Source organism: Misgurnus anguillicaudatus, chromosome 17 (genome assembly GCF_027580225.2).
Source record: "Misgurnus anguillicaudatus chromosome 17, ASM2758022v2, whole genome shotgun sequence".
NCBI classification, from domain to species: Eukaryota; Metazoa; Chordata; class Actinopteri; order Cypriniformes; family Cobitidae; genus Misgurnus; species Misgurnus anguillicaudatus.
Window position 1 is genome coordinate 31,328,611 of NC_073353.2, and position 18,604 is coordinate 31,347,214.

The 18,604-nt window shown below is 37.8% G+C and overlaps 1 protein-coding gene across 25 annotated transcripts in view; it reads left to right on the plus strand.

Moving 5' to 3' along the window:
- Positions 1 to 18,604, plus strand: part of map2 (microtubule-associated protein 2) — a 137,310-nt gene that overhangs the window by 108,935 nt on the left and 9,771 nt on the right. For 15 of the 25 annotated variants that reach the window (XM_055214523.2, XM_055214526.2, XM_055214525.2 and 12 more), the window contains 8 exons: positions 707 to 4,042; positions 4,285 to 4,491; positions 4,833 to 4,970; positions 7,013 to 7,071; positions 8,158 to 8,343; positions 8,518 to 8,659; positions 10,293 to 10,361; positions 12,525 to 12,844. In XM_055214523.2, coding sequence (XP_055070498.2) covers positions 707 to 4,042; positions 4,285 to 4,491; positions 4,833 to 4,970; positions 7,013 to 7,071; positions 8,158 to 8,343; positions 8,518 to 8,659; positions 10,293 to 10,361; positions 12,525 to 12,844 — 4,457 coding nt within the window. The remainder of the gene's footprint in view (positions 1 to 706; positions 4,043 to 4,284; positions 4,492 to 4,832; positions 4,971 to 7,012; positions 7,072 to 8,157; positions 8,344 to 8,517; positions 8,660 to 10,292; positions 10,362 to 12,524; positions 12,845 to 18,604) is intronic. The other 10 variants (XM_073855358.1, XM_073855360.1, XM_055214549.2 and 7 more) reach the window with 6 other exon arrangements.

The following is an 18,604-nucleotide window of genomic DNA, read 5'->3' on the forward strand; positions in this document are numbered from 1 at the left end:
CTATTGTGCTTCTTTGCTAGTCATAACTGTTTGACTTGATTTTTATTTTGTTTATTCATTTTCATTTGTAATGTAGTCAAGTTTTTTTTTTAAGCATTGCCATTTAATTTGACTTTGTTGTGTATTTAATTTATTTAAAGCAATCTGGTGAATAGTTAAAAACAAATTTGTCTTGTAGTGGCATTGTAAGACTATTTATTTATTAAATGTGAACAGGCAAATTTTGTAATTTATGCATAATTCTTGCCTGACATAAAGCATCTCTTATATTTAGAGATGTTTTGTTCCTACCAAATCACTGTTAAATGATCTCTTTAATTAAAAATTTAACAGACCCAACGCACATTTTCCATCATTACGGAATATATATCTGTCAGTCATCTTTTGATCATCATTTTCATCTGCTATAGCTGCTGGTGTTGACGTCAGTATCGTGTTTGGACCTTCTTGAACATTTCATCTTAATTTTTTGGACCACATCCACCCTACACTGAATTTTCTGGGTCTGCATGCTGGTCCTCTCATAACCATGCCATCACTTCATCACTGAGTTGGTATGTGTCTCATCTCAGTCGCTGCTGTTTGAAAATGGAACTGTATTCGACCAAAAGCTTTGCCTGTCTGTGTGATGGTTGGCCTGGCAAACTTTTGTACTATGAATACTTATAATACAATACAGTGCATACTACTTGAGCTTTGCTTTCAGCTGTGAAGATGGATGCAGAGAGGCCAGATAGCGAGAGGACAGAACCCATTGGTATGGACTTCACCGAATCTGCAATGCATCTAGATGATCTCCCATCTTACCAGAGTATTGTCAGAGACACAGATATGCCTGAAAGCCCCTTGGCCACAACATACCCGATTGAAGATTTTGTAGTGCCTCCAAGTGACCTGGATGATGCCAAAGAACCTTTTGAGGCTCCGCTTGAAAAGCCTGATGGACAAAGTTGTGATGTGATACAGCCTTTAACCGAAAAATATGACTCAAGCAATATACACCAGGACGAACCAGGACATGTACAAGACAAACACGTGGAAATTACTGCCACAGAACAACCTGATAAACAAGAAGGGGACATAAAGGACAAATCTGGGATGTCTGCTTATTTTGAGACTACTACAATTAAGACAGATGCCAGGTCTCAAGGTGAAGGATATTATGAGCTGAGTACCACATCAGAGGAACAAAAAGACTCTCTTGGTAACCTACCATTTCCTGAAATCAGCTATAGCACCCTATCTCAAACACACTCTTTGGAAGTCAATCCAGATCTTATAAAAAGTACTGCAGACACATTAAAGACCACTTCACCAGAAGAAAGAAGAGATGACTGTAGGCTGTCTCCTGGAAAGCTGGCTCTAGAGCAGAGAAGCTACTCTTTGAATATCACCATTGGCACAATGGAACATGGTGAACTGCAGGGACATCCCAGGAACTTTTCTCCATTAGCTACTGACATCATGTCTCATACTAGTGGAAGCCTTGATGAATCTGCTGAATATCTTCCTGCCACCACTCCCTCAGTGGATAAGATTCCTCAGTTTCCTCCTCTGATTCTGGAGTCAGCTTCCTCTGTTACAGCTTCATCGTTTTCACCTCCCCAAGCAGCAGTCAGTGAAGTAGATACTAGTCCACAGCCTGAGTCACCGGATTCTCCTGCCCCAGCGAAGTGCTGTTACAAGAATGGCACAGTCATGGCCCCAGATCTACCTGAAATGCTGGATCTGGCAGGTACCCGATCAAGGTTAACATCAGACAACACTGATCTGGAGATTATGAGGAGGAAGTCTGTCCCTATGGACATGACTTCTATTGTCAGTGATTCTTTAGCGCATTTGTTAAAAGGTGACCATGGTCAAATGGCTGCAAAAAGAGAAATGCAGCTAGAGGATCAAGGATACTGTGTCTTTAGTGAATACTCTGGTCCAATGCCATCCCCTGCTGATGTGCACAGTCCAATGGATACTTCTCCCCGAATCTTTAACACTATGATTTCAGAGGAAAAGGAACCTGGTTTTGTTGCAAGTGAAAAAGAGTTTCTGCTAGGCGAGGATTTGAAAACAGCAGAGTTTGTTGCCCCACAGGCAAAAGCAGAGAAAGAAATACAGAGGAAGGAAGATTCCTTTGAAAGAGAGAGTGCAGTTGCTGAAAAACCTACAACTGAGACTAAGCAAGATGAGACTGATGCCTTTAAGACTGAAACTTTGCACGAAAATGTACCTGAAATCGAGAAAGAACAGTTAGAAAAGCAAGTTGAAACTTTCATTACACCAAAAGTTATGGTTACTGTGGAGGAACCAAAGCCAGATCTTGATGAAGACGCTAAACTTGCAGCTGAATCAGATGCTGAAATTGCTGACTATGAGAGGCAAATACGCAAATTAGAAATGGAGGACCGGCCCTTAAGCGTAGAGGAGGAAAGAGAGCTCCAAGAGCTCAGGGAGAAGGTAAAGAATAAACCAGACCTTGTGCACCAGGAAGCTTATGAGGAAGTTGATGCAGAAGATGTCTACCAACTCACCGGTGCTGCTAAAGATAGGATTGCCAGGCCACTCAGGCCATCCCCAGCGTCTTCTGTAGAAAGTGCTACAGATGAGGAGAAATTACTTGAGACCGAGAAGCCTAAATCACCAGAGACTCTTAAAACAGATCCTAATAGATTATCTCCCGTTGGATCTTTTGAAAAATACTTTAGAGAGGAGAGACCTTCAGAGCAGGAGGTGAAGCAGAAAGCCACAGCGGAGTCCCCCAAGAAAACAGTTGTTGTGGAGCAACCCCAGCCAGCCCCAGCAAAAAAAGAAGAGGCACATTCTGAAAAAGAAGTAGTTCAGAAAGATACAGTAAAGCCCCTTGAAGATAAAGCTGTTGAAGAGCAACCTCAGCAATCAGCCCCATCAAAGACAGAAGAGACACCTTCTGAAAAAGAGGTAATTCAGAAAGATACAGTAAAGCCCCTTGAAGATAAAGCTGTTGAAGAGCAACCTCAGCAATCAGCCCCATCAAAGACAGAAGAGACACCTTCTGAAAAAGAGGTAATTCAGAAAGATACAACAAAGCCCCTTGAAGATATTGCTGTTGAAGGGCAACCTCAGCAGTCAGCCCCATCAAAGACAGAAGAGACACCTTCTACAAAAGAGGTAATTCAGAAAGATACAGGAAAGCCCCTTGAAGATAATGCTGTTGAAGAGCAACCTCAGCAACCAGCCCCATCAAAGACAGAAGAGACACCTTCTGAAATAGAGGTAATTCAGAAAGATACAGTAAAACTCCTTGAAGATAATGCTGTTGAAGAGCAACCTCAGCAATCAGCCCCATCAAAGACAGAAGAGGCACCTTCTGAAAAAGAGGTAATTCAAAAAGATACAGTAAAGCCCCTTGAAGAAAAAGCTTTTGAGGAGCAACCTCAGCCAGAACCTTCAGAGACCATAGACACTCCTGTAGAGACCACTGTGATGAAGGAAGTAGGGGAAGACATAGAGCTTGCAGAGGAACCTGAAGAGGTCATGCCAGACACAAAGCCAGCCCTAACATTAGTACCGGATGACATGGTGACAGAAAAAACTGAGCCAGCTGACACTCCAGTAGAAAAAGAGGAGATTAATGTTGTTGAGAAAGAAAAAGTAGAATATGAAGTTTTGGAAGGGGCCAAGGCAGCAGATGACACTCTTGAGTCTCGAGCTGCAATTGAGTCAATAGTGATGGTGGAAGATGATTTCATCACTGTGGTCCAGACCATTGACGAGGGAGAAGTCTCCGGACACAGTGTACGCTTCTCAGCTCCCTCTGAAGAGGAACATCCACAACTCCATCAAGAAGAAGAAGAGGAGGAGTCTGTGGAAATGGCACAGGAGGTAGAGATAGAGGCTGCCAGTCTAGAGGAAGTCTTGGATATCTCTGAGCAAGTTCAGCCCCCAGTATTCCCAGTGAAGGAGATAGAGGTACCAGAGAGTGAGGCTCCTACCCAAAGCTATGACGACTACAAAGACGAAACCACCATGGATGACTCCATTTTAGACAGCTCCTGGGTGGACACACAAGGTGAATTTTCTTATAAATGTGTTTTGCATGAAATAAGCAACTACCATAACTTTTTAGAAGTTTTCAGAAGTTTTACTCAACTTGTTGTTTTAGGTTTAATGAAACTAAAACATGTAAACATGTACAATACTGTTTGTCATTCTAATAATTTAACCGTTTCTAAAAGTCCATGTGATTCAACGTAAATGCACGTTCACAGACTTGTATGAGAGTAGATTGCCTGTTTCACCTCCTTTGTTTAGCAGACGATGATAAGAGCTTAGCTACAGAGATGATTGAGCCTCTACCAAAGGCGAGCCCGGTCAAGAAAGCGCATGGAGACCAACCGATCAAACAGAAAACTAAGGGCAGCAGGACCAAAGGTCGAATAAGCACCCCTGAACGTAAACCTAAACCTGTTCGCAAGGAGCCGGTACCCATCCAGAAAGAGGAGATGAAGAAGAAAAAAGGTTTCTGTGATTAGTGAAAAAAAATTCTCTTTCTGTGATTTTTTTCATACTCTATATTGTTTTTTTGTCACCAATGTTTAAACCTTAAACCATCATGTTTAGTAGTTGAAACCTAGTATTGTAGTTTAAACAAAACCTACTTTACACTATCTGTAAAAATTCTTAATGTCCTTTCTAGGAACAGTGACATCCTTTTGCATTTCACAAATTTCAATCTGTCAGATTTCATTATGAAATTATTTTATATTATAAAATTGACATTGATACAGAATCATGAGATTTATTGTCCTGAGTTTAACTGCTGCTGTGATCGTCCTTGACCTTGTCTTTCCCTTTTGTAGCTGTGATTAAGAAGTCTGAGTTCACAAAAAAATCTGATATTCAGATAAGCTCTCCTTCTCGGAAGAATGTTACAAAGACTACTGTAAGGCACCCAAGGCCTACCCAACATCATGCGTGTGCTAAACGGAAACCGACAGGTGATCTCTATCATAAGGAGCTGATATGCAGTGTGGCTGGCAAACATGGACATTGGCATGCTGTTTTTTAAAGTGGTGCTTGTCTGTCATTTTGATTTTGATTTTATTTAAAAAATTTTGTAACACATTGTGTTGTATTATTTCCATAAGTTAATGCAGCATTCGTAATAGGGGCCAAATGTTTTATTCCATGTTTTTATAATGTTTTTATTTTCTTATACTTTGACTTTTATTTTGTCTGCATGTGTTCTTATCTGCAACTGGTCTTCTTTTATTTGCAATGCTTATTACTAAATATTGTATAATTGTGGTGCATCCAATCGCTATGTTTCTGTATGTCATGTGTGTGTGTGTGGGGGGGATTTTAAAGGATGACTTGATTATTTTACGCAGTTTTTGAGGTAAAGCATCGGTACAGTAATCTGTTATATCCTTTACCATTCAATTCAATTTTATTTATATAGCGCTTTTCACAATTTGAAATTGTTTCAAAGCAGCTTTACATTAATAGAAGCATGGAAAGACACAGAAAATTCGACAGATAGCATAACATAATACAGATAGCATAAGCAGCAGAATTTGCTGTGGCTATGAATCAACATTTATAAGCGAGTTTTTTAGTAATGTAACGTATAGAAGAGGGTGCCAAGTTAAGCCCAAGAAGGCTGCCTCCCCGGGTTGAAAAACCCCCTAGGAGACCAACTGAACTGGATGAAAGACACCTGGTGGTTTGAGGAAGTTTAAGGGCCAGATTTACTAACAGCTTGTGCCAGCGCAAACCATCATTTTGTTGTTAAATAACGACTGGTGGGATTTACTAAAGACGCGCAGTGGATAGTTAGCGCTGAAATGGTGTGGTCTAGTTTTTTTTTGCGATTGACCTCATTGGAAATTAATTTCTAGGAGTTTCCCTTTTAGACGCAAAATTTATGGGAGGGGATTATTTAAATGATTCACGCAACGCGATTTCATCTGCTCTGATGTTTGCGCTGATGTTATGACTGGTATTTCTGCCATTATTTAATGCCGAAAAAGTAGGTCTTCAATTACTTTGCGTTTGAAATTTTAAAAAAGTATGTGTGAAACAATGCAGAGAATTGTTTTAACATGTAACCGTTTATTTGGAATACCAGGGGAACATATTATTCAAAAAATATTGTTTGCCAAGCCATGCTATTTTTTATTTGTTAAAGTAAATACAATAGAAGTCACACAATACCAGACATTTCGGAACTTCTTGTAAACCTTTTTTTCAGCCTACTATGGTTTCGTTAGCTAGGATTACACACCCCGAACTCAAGATCTGCTCTGCTTATTTGCGCCCCTAAACTAATTTGCGCGGTCCTTGCGTTGGTCATTATGGAAATCGTCTGTTGCATTTGTGTTATTAAATTTGCGCTTTTTTAGTAAATAACCTGCAGATATTGCAACTCCCATTAGTGCTTTTTTGGAATTGCGCTCTCACGCTAATTTGCCCCGTTTAGTAAATCTGGCTCTTAGTTTCTTGGATAAGAAAAATGACCTCCACCTCAAAGGAGGACGAGGGCCAGTAAGGAAAGTGTCCTAAATCTCCTTATGTTGGCTTTATTGGTTTATAGAGCATAGTGTTGACATTGTAGATAGAGTGGTGGTAATCATAAGGAGATTTAGGTCATTTTCCTTACTGGTCCCCTCAAAGTCCATTGAGCAAATTTGGGACGAGTTGGAAAATACACTCCACTTGTGCATTCAAATGAAAGCCTTTGGATTGGGTTGCAGAAGGCATGGGATAACATTACTGGTGAAGTTTTGAGGAAATATATTGACAGAGAGATGTGCTGCTTTAATGGTTGCAAAAGGTGGACAAACCAAATATCAAAGTTAAAAGTGGATAAAAAGAGTCACTTCATCTGATATTTGTTGTGCTCAGTGCAACAATCATTATGGACTGAATTCATGTTTTGGAGGGAAAAATATTTTCAGATCTGTCAGGTGTTGTAATAATTTTGGCCACCACTGTATTTGTTTATCATTCCCTCTCTTTCTCTCTCTTCTCATTGCAGTTTCTGCAGATGGACGGCTGCCCTTCAGTGTGGCCAGGCACTCCAGAGATCGGGCATCTGTAAGTGCATCTCCACATCTCGTGGTATATATACATTCAAAGTTGCAATTTATGGCTGAAACTGGTTGATCAGTTTTTTAGCAGATAGTTGAATCTGCATACTTAATGCATATACAACAGAGCTTCCCAAATGAAAAGAGCTTCAAAGTCTTTTAATTGGGTTGGCCTGTTCTCTTGACTTTGTCCATTCCTGTCATCTCATTTGTGTTATGTTGTCATGACGTTGGTGTGTTGTTTTTTATGCCTTAAACATTAAAATAAAATTTCAACCAAAAATGAAAATCATGGCATTGTTTACTAACTTTCATGTCAGTCAAAAACCATAAAGCATTGGTGAATAATGACAGAATGTTCATTTTTGGGTAAATTAATTAATGTTCCATGAAATATTATTACGTTTAGAGAAACTAGGTGTTTTGTTTTTTGCTTGCTTAGCTTTTTAGATACATTTTTTTGGAAAAATGACTTTAAAGGTCATGTTCTTCCTGATACCATTTTTGCTGATAGAGCATAAATAATACCTGCAAAATGATAAAGCTCAAAGCTCACTGCCAGGAGATATAATTTCTTTAACAAAAGTCACATTTTAAAGCCTACAGGGAACGTCTGGTTTGGACCACAGTCCTCTACTTCCGGTTAATGACATCAATAAAAGAGTTTTTGACTAAACTCCGCCCACAGGAATACATCAGTCGCCAGCTTTGGCTCAAACGGCACTGCTAAGCTAAGCTGCTGTCGAATCACAACACACTAAATGAGCTACGTTTCGTATTTCTAAAGGAGGGACTTCATAGAACAAGAAGACATCAGTAAATTGTGTAAAAAAAGCCACGTTTTTTTTACATGTGAAATATGAACACATGTTATATTGCGCACTGTAAACACAATCAAAGCTTCAAAAACACAGGAAAAAAGGGAACTTTAAAAAGCCAAATCTGTGGTCCAGTGTTGCTCATTTCATTTGGTTAAACAGTCTGTTTAATGTAATATCATTTTCTCTTTGTGTATTTGGTTTTGTTATATTCATTACATATTTCATATTTTGTTTTTTATCCTTGTGCATCTGTCAATGTCCTCTCATCCTAGAACTCCAATTCCACAACACTAACAAAGATCCCCACCTCTAAAATGCGGGCATCGGCCTTGGTGCCAGCCCGACCAAACTCCGCCTTCTCCTCCAATAAATACAGCCCAATGGGGGAGGCAGGTCTTTATGATCCCCGCCCATCTTCAGCGGGTCCACAAGTATCACTAAACGAACTTGTAGTTAAGGTAAGCGGGGGCAAGATGGTTTACATAGAAATTTGCCTCACAAGATCAGAAACTTGCTTTGCAGAGAACACATTATCCTTAGCCTCTGGTTGTAGTCAAGTAGTTTTGTTTTCATGTTGAACTAACTTACGTCTGATATCAGTTTAATAGTAGCCTATTAATGACCCTGTTTAGGATGGTGGGTCTCGGAGCCCGAAGAGATCATCCCTCCCACGGCCAGCATCCATACTTACACGCCGCTCATATACAGCTGAACAGGAGGAGAGTTCAACCTCTCTCACCAGCTCTGGGTCCACGGCACCACGCAGGCCTACATGTAAGAAACCCTCTTTCTCCTTTTATACCTTTAAACATCTCACTATCTTGTTATTTCTGTCTTTTTCTTACTGTTTTATTTCCCTATTCTGCTTTTCTTACTACAAGTTAAAATATGTAGGAGAAACCAGAGTTTTTGGGTTTATAAGATGAGTGTATTGTATAATATCATGAAGCAGCGCTGCTATTATAATGATACATTTATATTAATGCATTTGGCAGATGCTTTTATCCAAAGCGACTGTCTATGCATTTTAGTCGTTTTCATTATGTGTGCCCCCTGGCATTCTAACCCCTCCTCTTTGCACTGCTAATCCCATCGCAGCTACAGAAACATTATAAATAAAGATAAAGTAATTTAAAGGGGAAATTTCACAAGACTTTTTAAAAATGTTAAATAAATATTTGGTGTCCCAAGAGTACATGTTTGAAGTTCTAGCTCAAAATATTATATAGATAATTTATTATTGCATATTAAAATTGACACTTTGTAGGTGTGAGCAAAAAATGTGCCGGTTTTGGGTGTGCCCTTTTAAATGCAAATTGCAGTGCCGTGATTGCATAGTGCAGATTAAGAAGTGAGATTATCCCCTTCTGACATCACAAGGGGAGCCAAATTTCAATTACCTATTTTTTCACATGCCTGCAGAGAATGGTTTGCCAAAACTAAGTTACTGGGTTGATCCTTTTCACATTTTCTATGTTGATAGAAGTGCTGGGGACCCAATTATAGCACTTAAACATAGAAAAAGTCGGATTTTCATGATATGTCCCCTTTAAATACATTTTTGTTAATGTAAGGATGCTTATTTATGATTAAAAACACAATGATTATTTTTGAACCACAAACAAAACTTTTATTTAAAAACATTTATTTTAGTATTTCAGTTGGTCAGATGTGTAACAGTTAAATACATATCCTCGCATATTATGCAAAAATGTAAATGCCTAAGAAATGTGGCATATACAAGTAAATAAATGACATTAACAATGGTTGGAAAATGGACATATGTAGGGCAGCCAGGTCTTAGGATATTGACCACGATCTGTAAATTATTATTTATGTCAGATGCTTTTTTTCTCTTCATCCACTATTCCAAATTCACAGAACCACATATTTATGGATGCATGGTATTTTAGCGTTATATAACTTTGATCATTTTCAGCTCAGTTTCAAGCTGTGGTCTTTTGCAGGGGTCTACCTTTTGGCATCCAGGTACCCCTTACAAGGGAAAAAAAATTCCAAGGACCCCCTTAAAATACCCCCCTTAATATTAAAATAATATTTTTACACTTGTTTCATAATGAGTCAACTTATGTGTTGTAAGACATTTCTTAAATGTTTTCATAATAATCAACACAAATTATTTCACAGACCCCTATGGCTAATTATTGAAGACCACAAGGGGTCCCCTGACCCCACTTTGAGAACCCCTGATCTATTGTATGTGTAGCTTTAACTAAAACAACACTCGAGAACCCTGAAGAACACAGAAGTGCTGCTATGAAGTGATTCGTTGTACACATCAATGTAATCTCTTTATAGGGTCCAGGATAAAATCTGTCTTTTCCATCTCTACTTCAATCTCTGCCGACTTTCATAACCCTTCCTCTCTTTGTTTCCCGGTCTGTAGCATTCCGTACGGAAGTCAGAGCTGAGCACAGGACAGGCAGGTCTGCTAGTATGTCAGGTAGTATGTCAGGTATAGACTTTATTGAACTGTTTAACACAGTTTACATTCAGCCATCCTGTTCATCTAGTTACCATCAGCACAGTAATGCAGTGTCAATCATTTTTTCACTCCTTTTGCATTTGTCATAGTATATAATACTTTTACAAATTAATCTAACAGTGGAAAAAGACCACTGGATGAATAATCTTAATAGGCACTGGTTTACATCATCATATTTTTTCCTGTATACTCATCCTACCTTTTTAGTTCTGCATGTTCACATACTCTTTTAAGTATATGTTTGTCTATCAAATTAAACAGGATGTGTGACCCTGTCTGTGAAATCCAAGATGAAGTTTTAAAATCTAATTATGAGATTAGTAGCATCAGTTAGCAGTTTGATTTTACTTTTTGTTTTTACTTTGATTCTAATCTTTGACATGACCCTACTCAGTCTGTATTAAAGATATCATGGGTATATTTTCACAGAATGTTTGTTACATTATGTAAAGTTGCAAGTAGTATATTGAAGATATTTACTTTAGCTCGGTTTTTACAGGGTTTTCACATTTGCGATTACATTTTTATGTCGTCTGAATATTTGTGATTTAAAATTTTCGTATCTATAATTTTTTACTCGTCGTTATGATTTGTCTAAAGCTGCAGTCCGTAACTCTGGCCTCTTTATCACCATCTCTGATTGAATAACATATTAGTTTTATAAATAAAATTATAAAAATGTAAATGTTTCAGAAAAGTAATAATGCAAACATGAAGCCATACGTCTCAAGTAGTTCTGATTCAAATTTCAAGTTAAAATCACAAAAAATGAGGTGTGTGTCACACTTTTAGTGGTTTTGCCAACAACGGCCAGTAGGTGTCAACGGTTTGCAGCATACACTTGTGACAAATTATTCAATTACTATCACTGCATTATTATTACTGCAAAAATGTTTTGAAATATGAAAACTACATTCTTAGAGCTTTCCAACAATATATAGTTTGTCAACATTTTTGAAGATTTATAATATGATATTAAAATTATGAATATATAAAATTAATATGCATTCCTATGGGGGGTGGGGTCATGTAACTAAAAACTGTCACTACATTATTTCTATCATCAAATGACTTTGAAATATGAAAACTACATTCTGAGAGCTTTCCAGTGATATATAGTTTGTCATGATTTTTCAGGTTTAGAGTAGGGGTTTAGTCTTATAAATACGTAAAAACAAATTAGGCCTACCTGTGGCCCCGTGACATTTTAGAAACTGACTCTCATTACGTCATAATTCTCCCAATATGGCACTGAAATATGAAAACTACACACCTAGAGCTTTCCAACAATATATTGTTTGTCAAGATTGTTTAGGTTTAGAACAGGGTATTAGTGCTATACATATGCAAAAACAAATTGAGTCCAACTGTGGCAGTGTGACATTTTAGAAACTGACTCTCACTACATCATTATTTTCCCAAAATGGTGATGCAATATGAAAACTACACTCTTAGAGCTTTCCAGTGATATATAGTTTGTTATGATTGTTTAGGTTTGGAACAGGGTATTAGTGTTACAAATATATAACAACAACGTGGGCCCACCTGTATACTCGTGGCATTTTAGAAAATAGCTCTCACTATGTCATTCCTTTACCAAAATAGTGATCATAAATGAAATCTACACTCTTAGAGCTTTCCATTGATATACAGTTTGTCATGATTGGATAAGAATTCACATGCAAAACACTGAAGTAAATGTTGGGGTCCCTCTGGCGGGACAGTGACATTTATCAGGATATAAATGTTTTGAGGCGCACTCTCTTTAAAATTGAATCAATTACTCTCCATACATAATTTATTTTATAAAACACTGTTGATATATGTATTCTAGAGGCTTAGACCTTTCCAACAATATATAGTTTGTTGTGATATACATAAAATTGATATGGAAAATATTGACGTAAAGTTAGGTGTCCCGTGAGCGGGACAGCGCCACTTAAGGAGTTTTTACTGAGAAAATGTTATGGATTGCAGCTTAAATTTGAAATGTAGACTTAAGTTGTTTTCGAGGCGAAATAATATACATTTCTTTGTAGTAAATGAAAGGATTATGTCAATGTGTGCAAGTCACTTTCACATTTGTTTTGAAATAAGTTTGTAACAGTGAAATGTTTCTGTCTTCTGCTAAAGGCACAGAGACTGTTCGGTCTCGCTCGGCCCGCAGTGGCAACTCAACACCCCGCACGCCCGGCTCCTCGGCCATCACCCCTGGCACTCCTCCGAGTTACTCTTGCCGTACCCCTGGTACACCTCGCACTCCGGGCACCCCGAAATCCCTCAGCCTGTTGTCCCAGGAGAAGAAAGTGGCCATCGTCCGCACGCCTCCAAAATCCCCTGCAACTACACCCAAACAGCTGCGCGTCCTAAACCAGCCGCTGCCTGACCTCAAGAACGTCAAATCCAAGATCGGTTCCACTGACAACATCAAGTACCAGCCCAAGGGCGGCCAGGCAAGTGCAAATATTAATGACTCAACTGAGCTGCTTCCTTTATCCCTCCCCTCCTTTCTTGTTGTTATGCTTCTCCAGGGTTGTTTTTGTCCCCTGCAGACACGTTGTCCTTTCGAGCATCCTTCAATGTGTTTAGTACTCATCATAGTTGCCGGGCGTTTGCATGTGTCAGACCACTGTGTGAATTTTAACAGTTTAAAAAAATAGCTGTAAGGCCAGATCTGCCATCTGGGATTGGCCTATTCTTTTTATGAATGATGTAGTGCTGTCATTGTATTTTGACTTTCTACCTCTTAAGGTACATACACATTATAAGCGCTTATGTGTCGCTCGTCTCTTTTAAAAGAGGCATTTCTAAATCTGGTTGTCATAAACAAATGAGTACTGTCCACTCTAGTAACTGACGAGAAACGGATGACCTGAACTCCACTTCTTCGTTCTCATTGGTAGTCGCTCCCGAAAGTCACTCATAATTTGCATAAAGTTAAAAATTTCTTAACTTTGTCGCACGACTGGACACGCCCCATCTAGGCGCCAACGGTCACTGTCGCTTGTGTCGCCTGAAGTCGTCAACCGTCATCAATCGCGTCGTTCTGCTACTGCTAGTCGCTGCTAGTCTGAATGCAGCTTTAGAAAAGTCTAGGGATTGTGTGATACCTGAATTTTGTATTAGAATTAGGGCCGGGACTCGATTAAAAAAATTAATCTAATTAATTAGAGGCTTTGTAGTTAATTAATCGAAATTAATCACATTTTAATCACATATAAATATTTGACCTGAGAACATTGAGAAGTTATTTTTTCACATGGATTTTTAGTATACCATGAATAATGACTGAATTCAAAAGCTTAAGCAACAAAATATTGTTTATTTTTGTTCAACCAAGTCGTTGTACTCGGAGTCGGGCTAACATCCACGCTAGCTGCTATATGTTTTGCATTGAGATGATACTTGAGGCTCGATGTGCTGCGGTGATATGTGAATTCCTTTGTTGCATAGCTTACACACAACCATGCTCTTATCGAAACTTCCATCAGTTCATTTTTTATAAAAAAAATTCCCGTCCACGGGGCCAACCAAAGCAATCTCATCAGCTTATTCGTTTATGTTCACTGTGGTTTGTTGTTGTCTGAAGTCATGAACGCTAGTTGGTGCTCCAGTATAATCGGTCCGCCGAAACTCATCCAATGAGAAATGTTCCGTGGTGCAAAAATAAGTGCGATTAAAATGCGTTAAAAATGTTTAACGCGTTATTTTTTGTGTAATTAATTAATCTTAATTAACGCGTTAAAGTCCCGGCCCTAAGTAGAATACATTAAGACAATCCAGGAATACACACTGAATATACACACTGTATAAAAAAAATCAAATGGTCCCTAGCTGTCACCATTTAGGTACAGATATGTATACATTTGGTACCAATATGTGGGTGAGTCTCACGAAATCCAGATTTAGAAGGTATCCAGCATCATATTTTTTTTAAAAGCCCTTGAAGCAAATGTTTATTTTTTGCATATATAAAATGAATGTCTGAACTTACTATAACCATTATTTTTAGAGTATTTAAAAATATTTCCTATAAAATTATTTAAATTTTTTAGATTATCATTATCAAAAATGATCATTACCGCAACATGATATTACATTAAATATATGCATTTACAAACTCATGTTTCGGTAATGAGATCTAAAAAGTTGTCTAGGTACTATGACAAACAAAATTTTAACTTTAATCTGGAGACATAAAATAAGAACTGCTTAACTGGTAGCCATCTTGAGTGTCAAAATTTTTTTAAATGTTAGTTCATTAAGGGCTTAAACAATGATTGAAAATTGTTGCGGAGGATGAGAAAATTGGTCTTGGACACATTTATATTCATTATTATTGTCTCTACATTTACCAATGATCACCAAATACCACATGTTTCTTTACTGTAAATGTTTGTAGTATAACATGCACTGAAGCTTTTTATTTTTTTGATTTTTTTATTTATAAATATTTCCATGTCAAAGAACCCAGTCATGGACATGTTGCGGTAATGAAAATTTTCGCCTTAAATGTGGAAAAAAAAACAAAATTGGTTTGTATGATGTCATTTGAAATCATGTGCAAAATAGTACATAAAGAGATGTTTGTAACTGTATGCTTCTTATTTTGATAGCATTTACTTTTATCATCAAAATGTGTCATGACACCGCATAAGCCTAATTTCGCGAGAATCACCCTTGTACACTTGAGGTACTAAAATGCACTTTTTAGGTAATATAGATACTAGAAGTTTGTCCCTATAATCTGATTTCAGCTCAGTCTGGTAGACTTTACAAAATTTGAATCATCTGATGAACTATTTGTCCTCTTACTGTTGAAGTGCACTTAGAGGGCATAAGAGTTCAGTTTGAGGCATCAGAGAGACCCTAGAGAGGGGTGAGTTGTATAACCCCCGCCGCAGTCTCTGTCTGTCTGCACCCAAATGCTCCCTCGCCCCTGGATGACAGCGAATGTCTCCCCATAACATAATGACTCAGACGAAAGGTCTAAGAGACGCGACAAGAGCCACAGTCTTTCAGGGTTGAATGACCGGGCATGTGGCGCCCACTGCCAGTTTGTGTTTGCCCAAGGGTGAAACAGGGTACGAGTGCTGTTCCTGTCTGTGCCTTAATGACTACTAAGGGTCACTGAGGCAGATGGGGACAGTTTGCAAACTCACGTGGAATAATGTTTAAGCTTTGTATGTTTGCACAGTATAGAGTGAATTGTAAGTTTATAAATTACTGACCGTGGTAATACATTGTGTGTGGGCATGTTAGCAGTAAAAAATAAATACAAAAGATAAAAAAGATTTATTGTTTTCATCCAAAAGCAACAGTGTCCCAAGAGGACATCTGGTGACCAGCAATGAACCCTAAATAAACTGCATAAACTCTTGACTTGAGCTATAGTATATAGTTATCTTGCATCTGCTCTTTTTCAAGTAAATCAAAATAATTTTTGCTCCGCTTATATCAGTAAACATTTAATGATGTTTACATTAACGTGCTAAGGATTTTAGCAACATTCCAGTGGATTTTAGTGTTATCATCGTTGAAGGACCATATCATAAATTTTTTATGAAGTAGACTTCATTAATGAGTAATGGATAAGGGCACAAAAAAAATGTAAAATGAGTTGCAACAGTGCTCTTTACGGGTTTTAAGTTTACTTTGTTGCTGTTGTGCGTGGGTGATTCTCACAAAAACTTGGTTTTAAAAATGTCAAGCATGAAAATGTAAAAATTGCTTAAATTTACTTTTTTTCCCACCAGACATTGAAAAACAAAGTCTGGAGTAAATGGGAACATTAATTTAAAAACTTTTACTTATCATTTAACACTTTTTGTAACATAATTTAAAAAATGAGTCCTAAAAAATCTCATTACCGCAACAGTCAGAAAACATCAACACTGACATATTTTCAAAATGACATGACAAACCTGAAAGAACATAATTTGGAGATTCTGCACATGCATTTAAAATCAAAGTATTATGCTTCTATTAATTAAATTAACAATTAATAAGCATCTGTTGCGGTAATGATAATCAAAATGTCGTGTAAGCATTCTGACAAGACAATATTTCAAATTAACTGTAAAAAAGTGATCTTACCTGGTAGCCATCTTGAAGTAACTGGTCCATGTGCTTGGTCACTCAAAATCAAACTTTATTACAATTCTGTATGTGTGCTTAAACTGTTCTCAAAAAGTGTTGCGGAGGATGAGAACATCAGGCATGGACACATAATTTTCCTAATTTTTCTTCATTATTATTATACATGAATATTCAAATATTTTTTCTGTCATCTAATGTAGTCTAGCAAAACATCCATTTATTTTTTTTCTTAATATTTTTGTGTTAATTTGATTAAATTACAACATAACGCATGTTCAAACACAGCCGGACACATTGCGGTAATGAGAATTTCAGCAGAAAATGAGATAAAATTTACAATTATAAATTCTTATGTTGAAATCACACATTGTGCAAGGTAGAACACAGTATTGTGTTAATTCTGATGCTTTTTAATGTTACTATATTACACATTTTAAAGCTAAAATCATTAGTGCCGTGGTGTTTCAATGGTTTCGTGAGAATCACCCGCATATGTTTTTTGCATGCATGTTTGTGTGTGTCTGCTTTACAAACATCTGTGTTGAACTTACTCCATGAGACTGCATCAGCTTGAAAAGTTTTTGTAGACAACTTTAATGACTTCGATATCTCCTGAGACCAAACACAGACACTTACAGCAATCCCCAGCAGCTGTCTCTCTTCCCGAAGGCTCTTCATCTGTTCATTGTTCTCCATCATCCCTTATCCATCAGTATTGTGTGAAACTCATTCAGATTTCTGCATTCTCACCTTCTAGCAGTCTCTAAGTAAGATGGTGTGTGTGTGTGTATGCTATTTTAATATGCACTACATTTAACCATCATGTAAAGTACAGAATTGTGCTGTGTTTATTATTTTTCTAAATAACCCATATGGGATGCAGTTTATACTGTATATTTTAACTTGTTAAAACCAATCCCTTGCAGAAAAACACACCTTTATGCTGGGTTTTGGATTGTGGTATCTGGTTTCTTGCCAGTTCAAGCTGGTCATTGAATGTTTGATGTGATGTGTGTATGACCAACTGGCACAAACTTGAACCAGCTACTGCATTTCAAAACGGCAACCAGTTTAAACTAGAATTTTTATCAGAGAGCTGAGAACTCTTTTGTGTTTATTGCTTATGATTCAGTTTTGCATGCAAAGTTAAACATTACATTTTTGAACGGACAGGAAATCATGAAAGTTGGGTGTTGACCAAATATTTCACATTAGTTGTGTGATAGCTTAACACAGGTCCAACTATTGCTACGTAACACAGACACATACACTACTACAGTATAGGTATATTCATTTTAAAGTATGAATAGTCACAATTCTCTAGGTCAGGGTTTCCCAAACTGGGGTTTGCAAACCTCTAGTGGTTTGCTGGAGAATTGTAGGTGCCGGCAGTTCGTGAGTTAATGAAAAAAGAATCAATTATAATTAAAGGTAGGGTAACAAATTTTGAAAAATGCTAACGGTAGCCGCCTAGCAATGAAATCACGATCCCACCCTCAAGTCAAATCGCCATCCAAAGTCACGCCTCTTTCAAAACACATGAACACGCACAGATCAGACGGTCACATCTCATGTCTCATTCATCACCAGTGAGAAAACTTTGCAGTACAAAGTGAATAACACTTCCAAAATAACCAACTGGTTTACATCAGATTTAGTTTAAGCGCACGGTCGGTTGTGTAGACGTAGTAACGAACAAATATTTCATAAGCAACACAATGTTTCATCAAAGTAGAATATCTGAATCCATCTCAATACAAACATATCGAGTACCTCCCTTACCAAAATAAACTTTCAGACCCTTTGCCTCCTGTAGCTGTTTGCATCTCGTGGTAAAGCAGTAAAGTTGTCAATGTTAATTTGGGTTTTTGCTCTTTGCTGATCCAGGCAGTTTTTGCTGTTGTTATAAAAGATGTCTTTCGTTGTGTGCCTCCTGTGTAGGTTGTCAATTCAGCAGAAAAGTTTGCTGTTCTCGCTGTTTACAGACAGGAGGTGAGCGCACGTGAACGCGCCGATGACGTATGGTGTCTGCGTGGACTTGCTGCGCGGTGGGCATTCAAATGACGCTTACGTATGAGGGACAAAAAAGGAAACGTCCGTTCGGACCGAAGTCT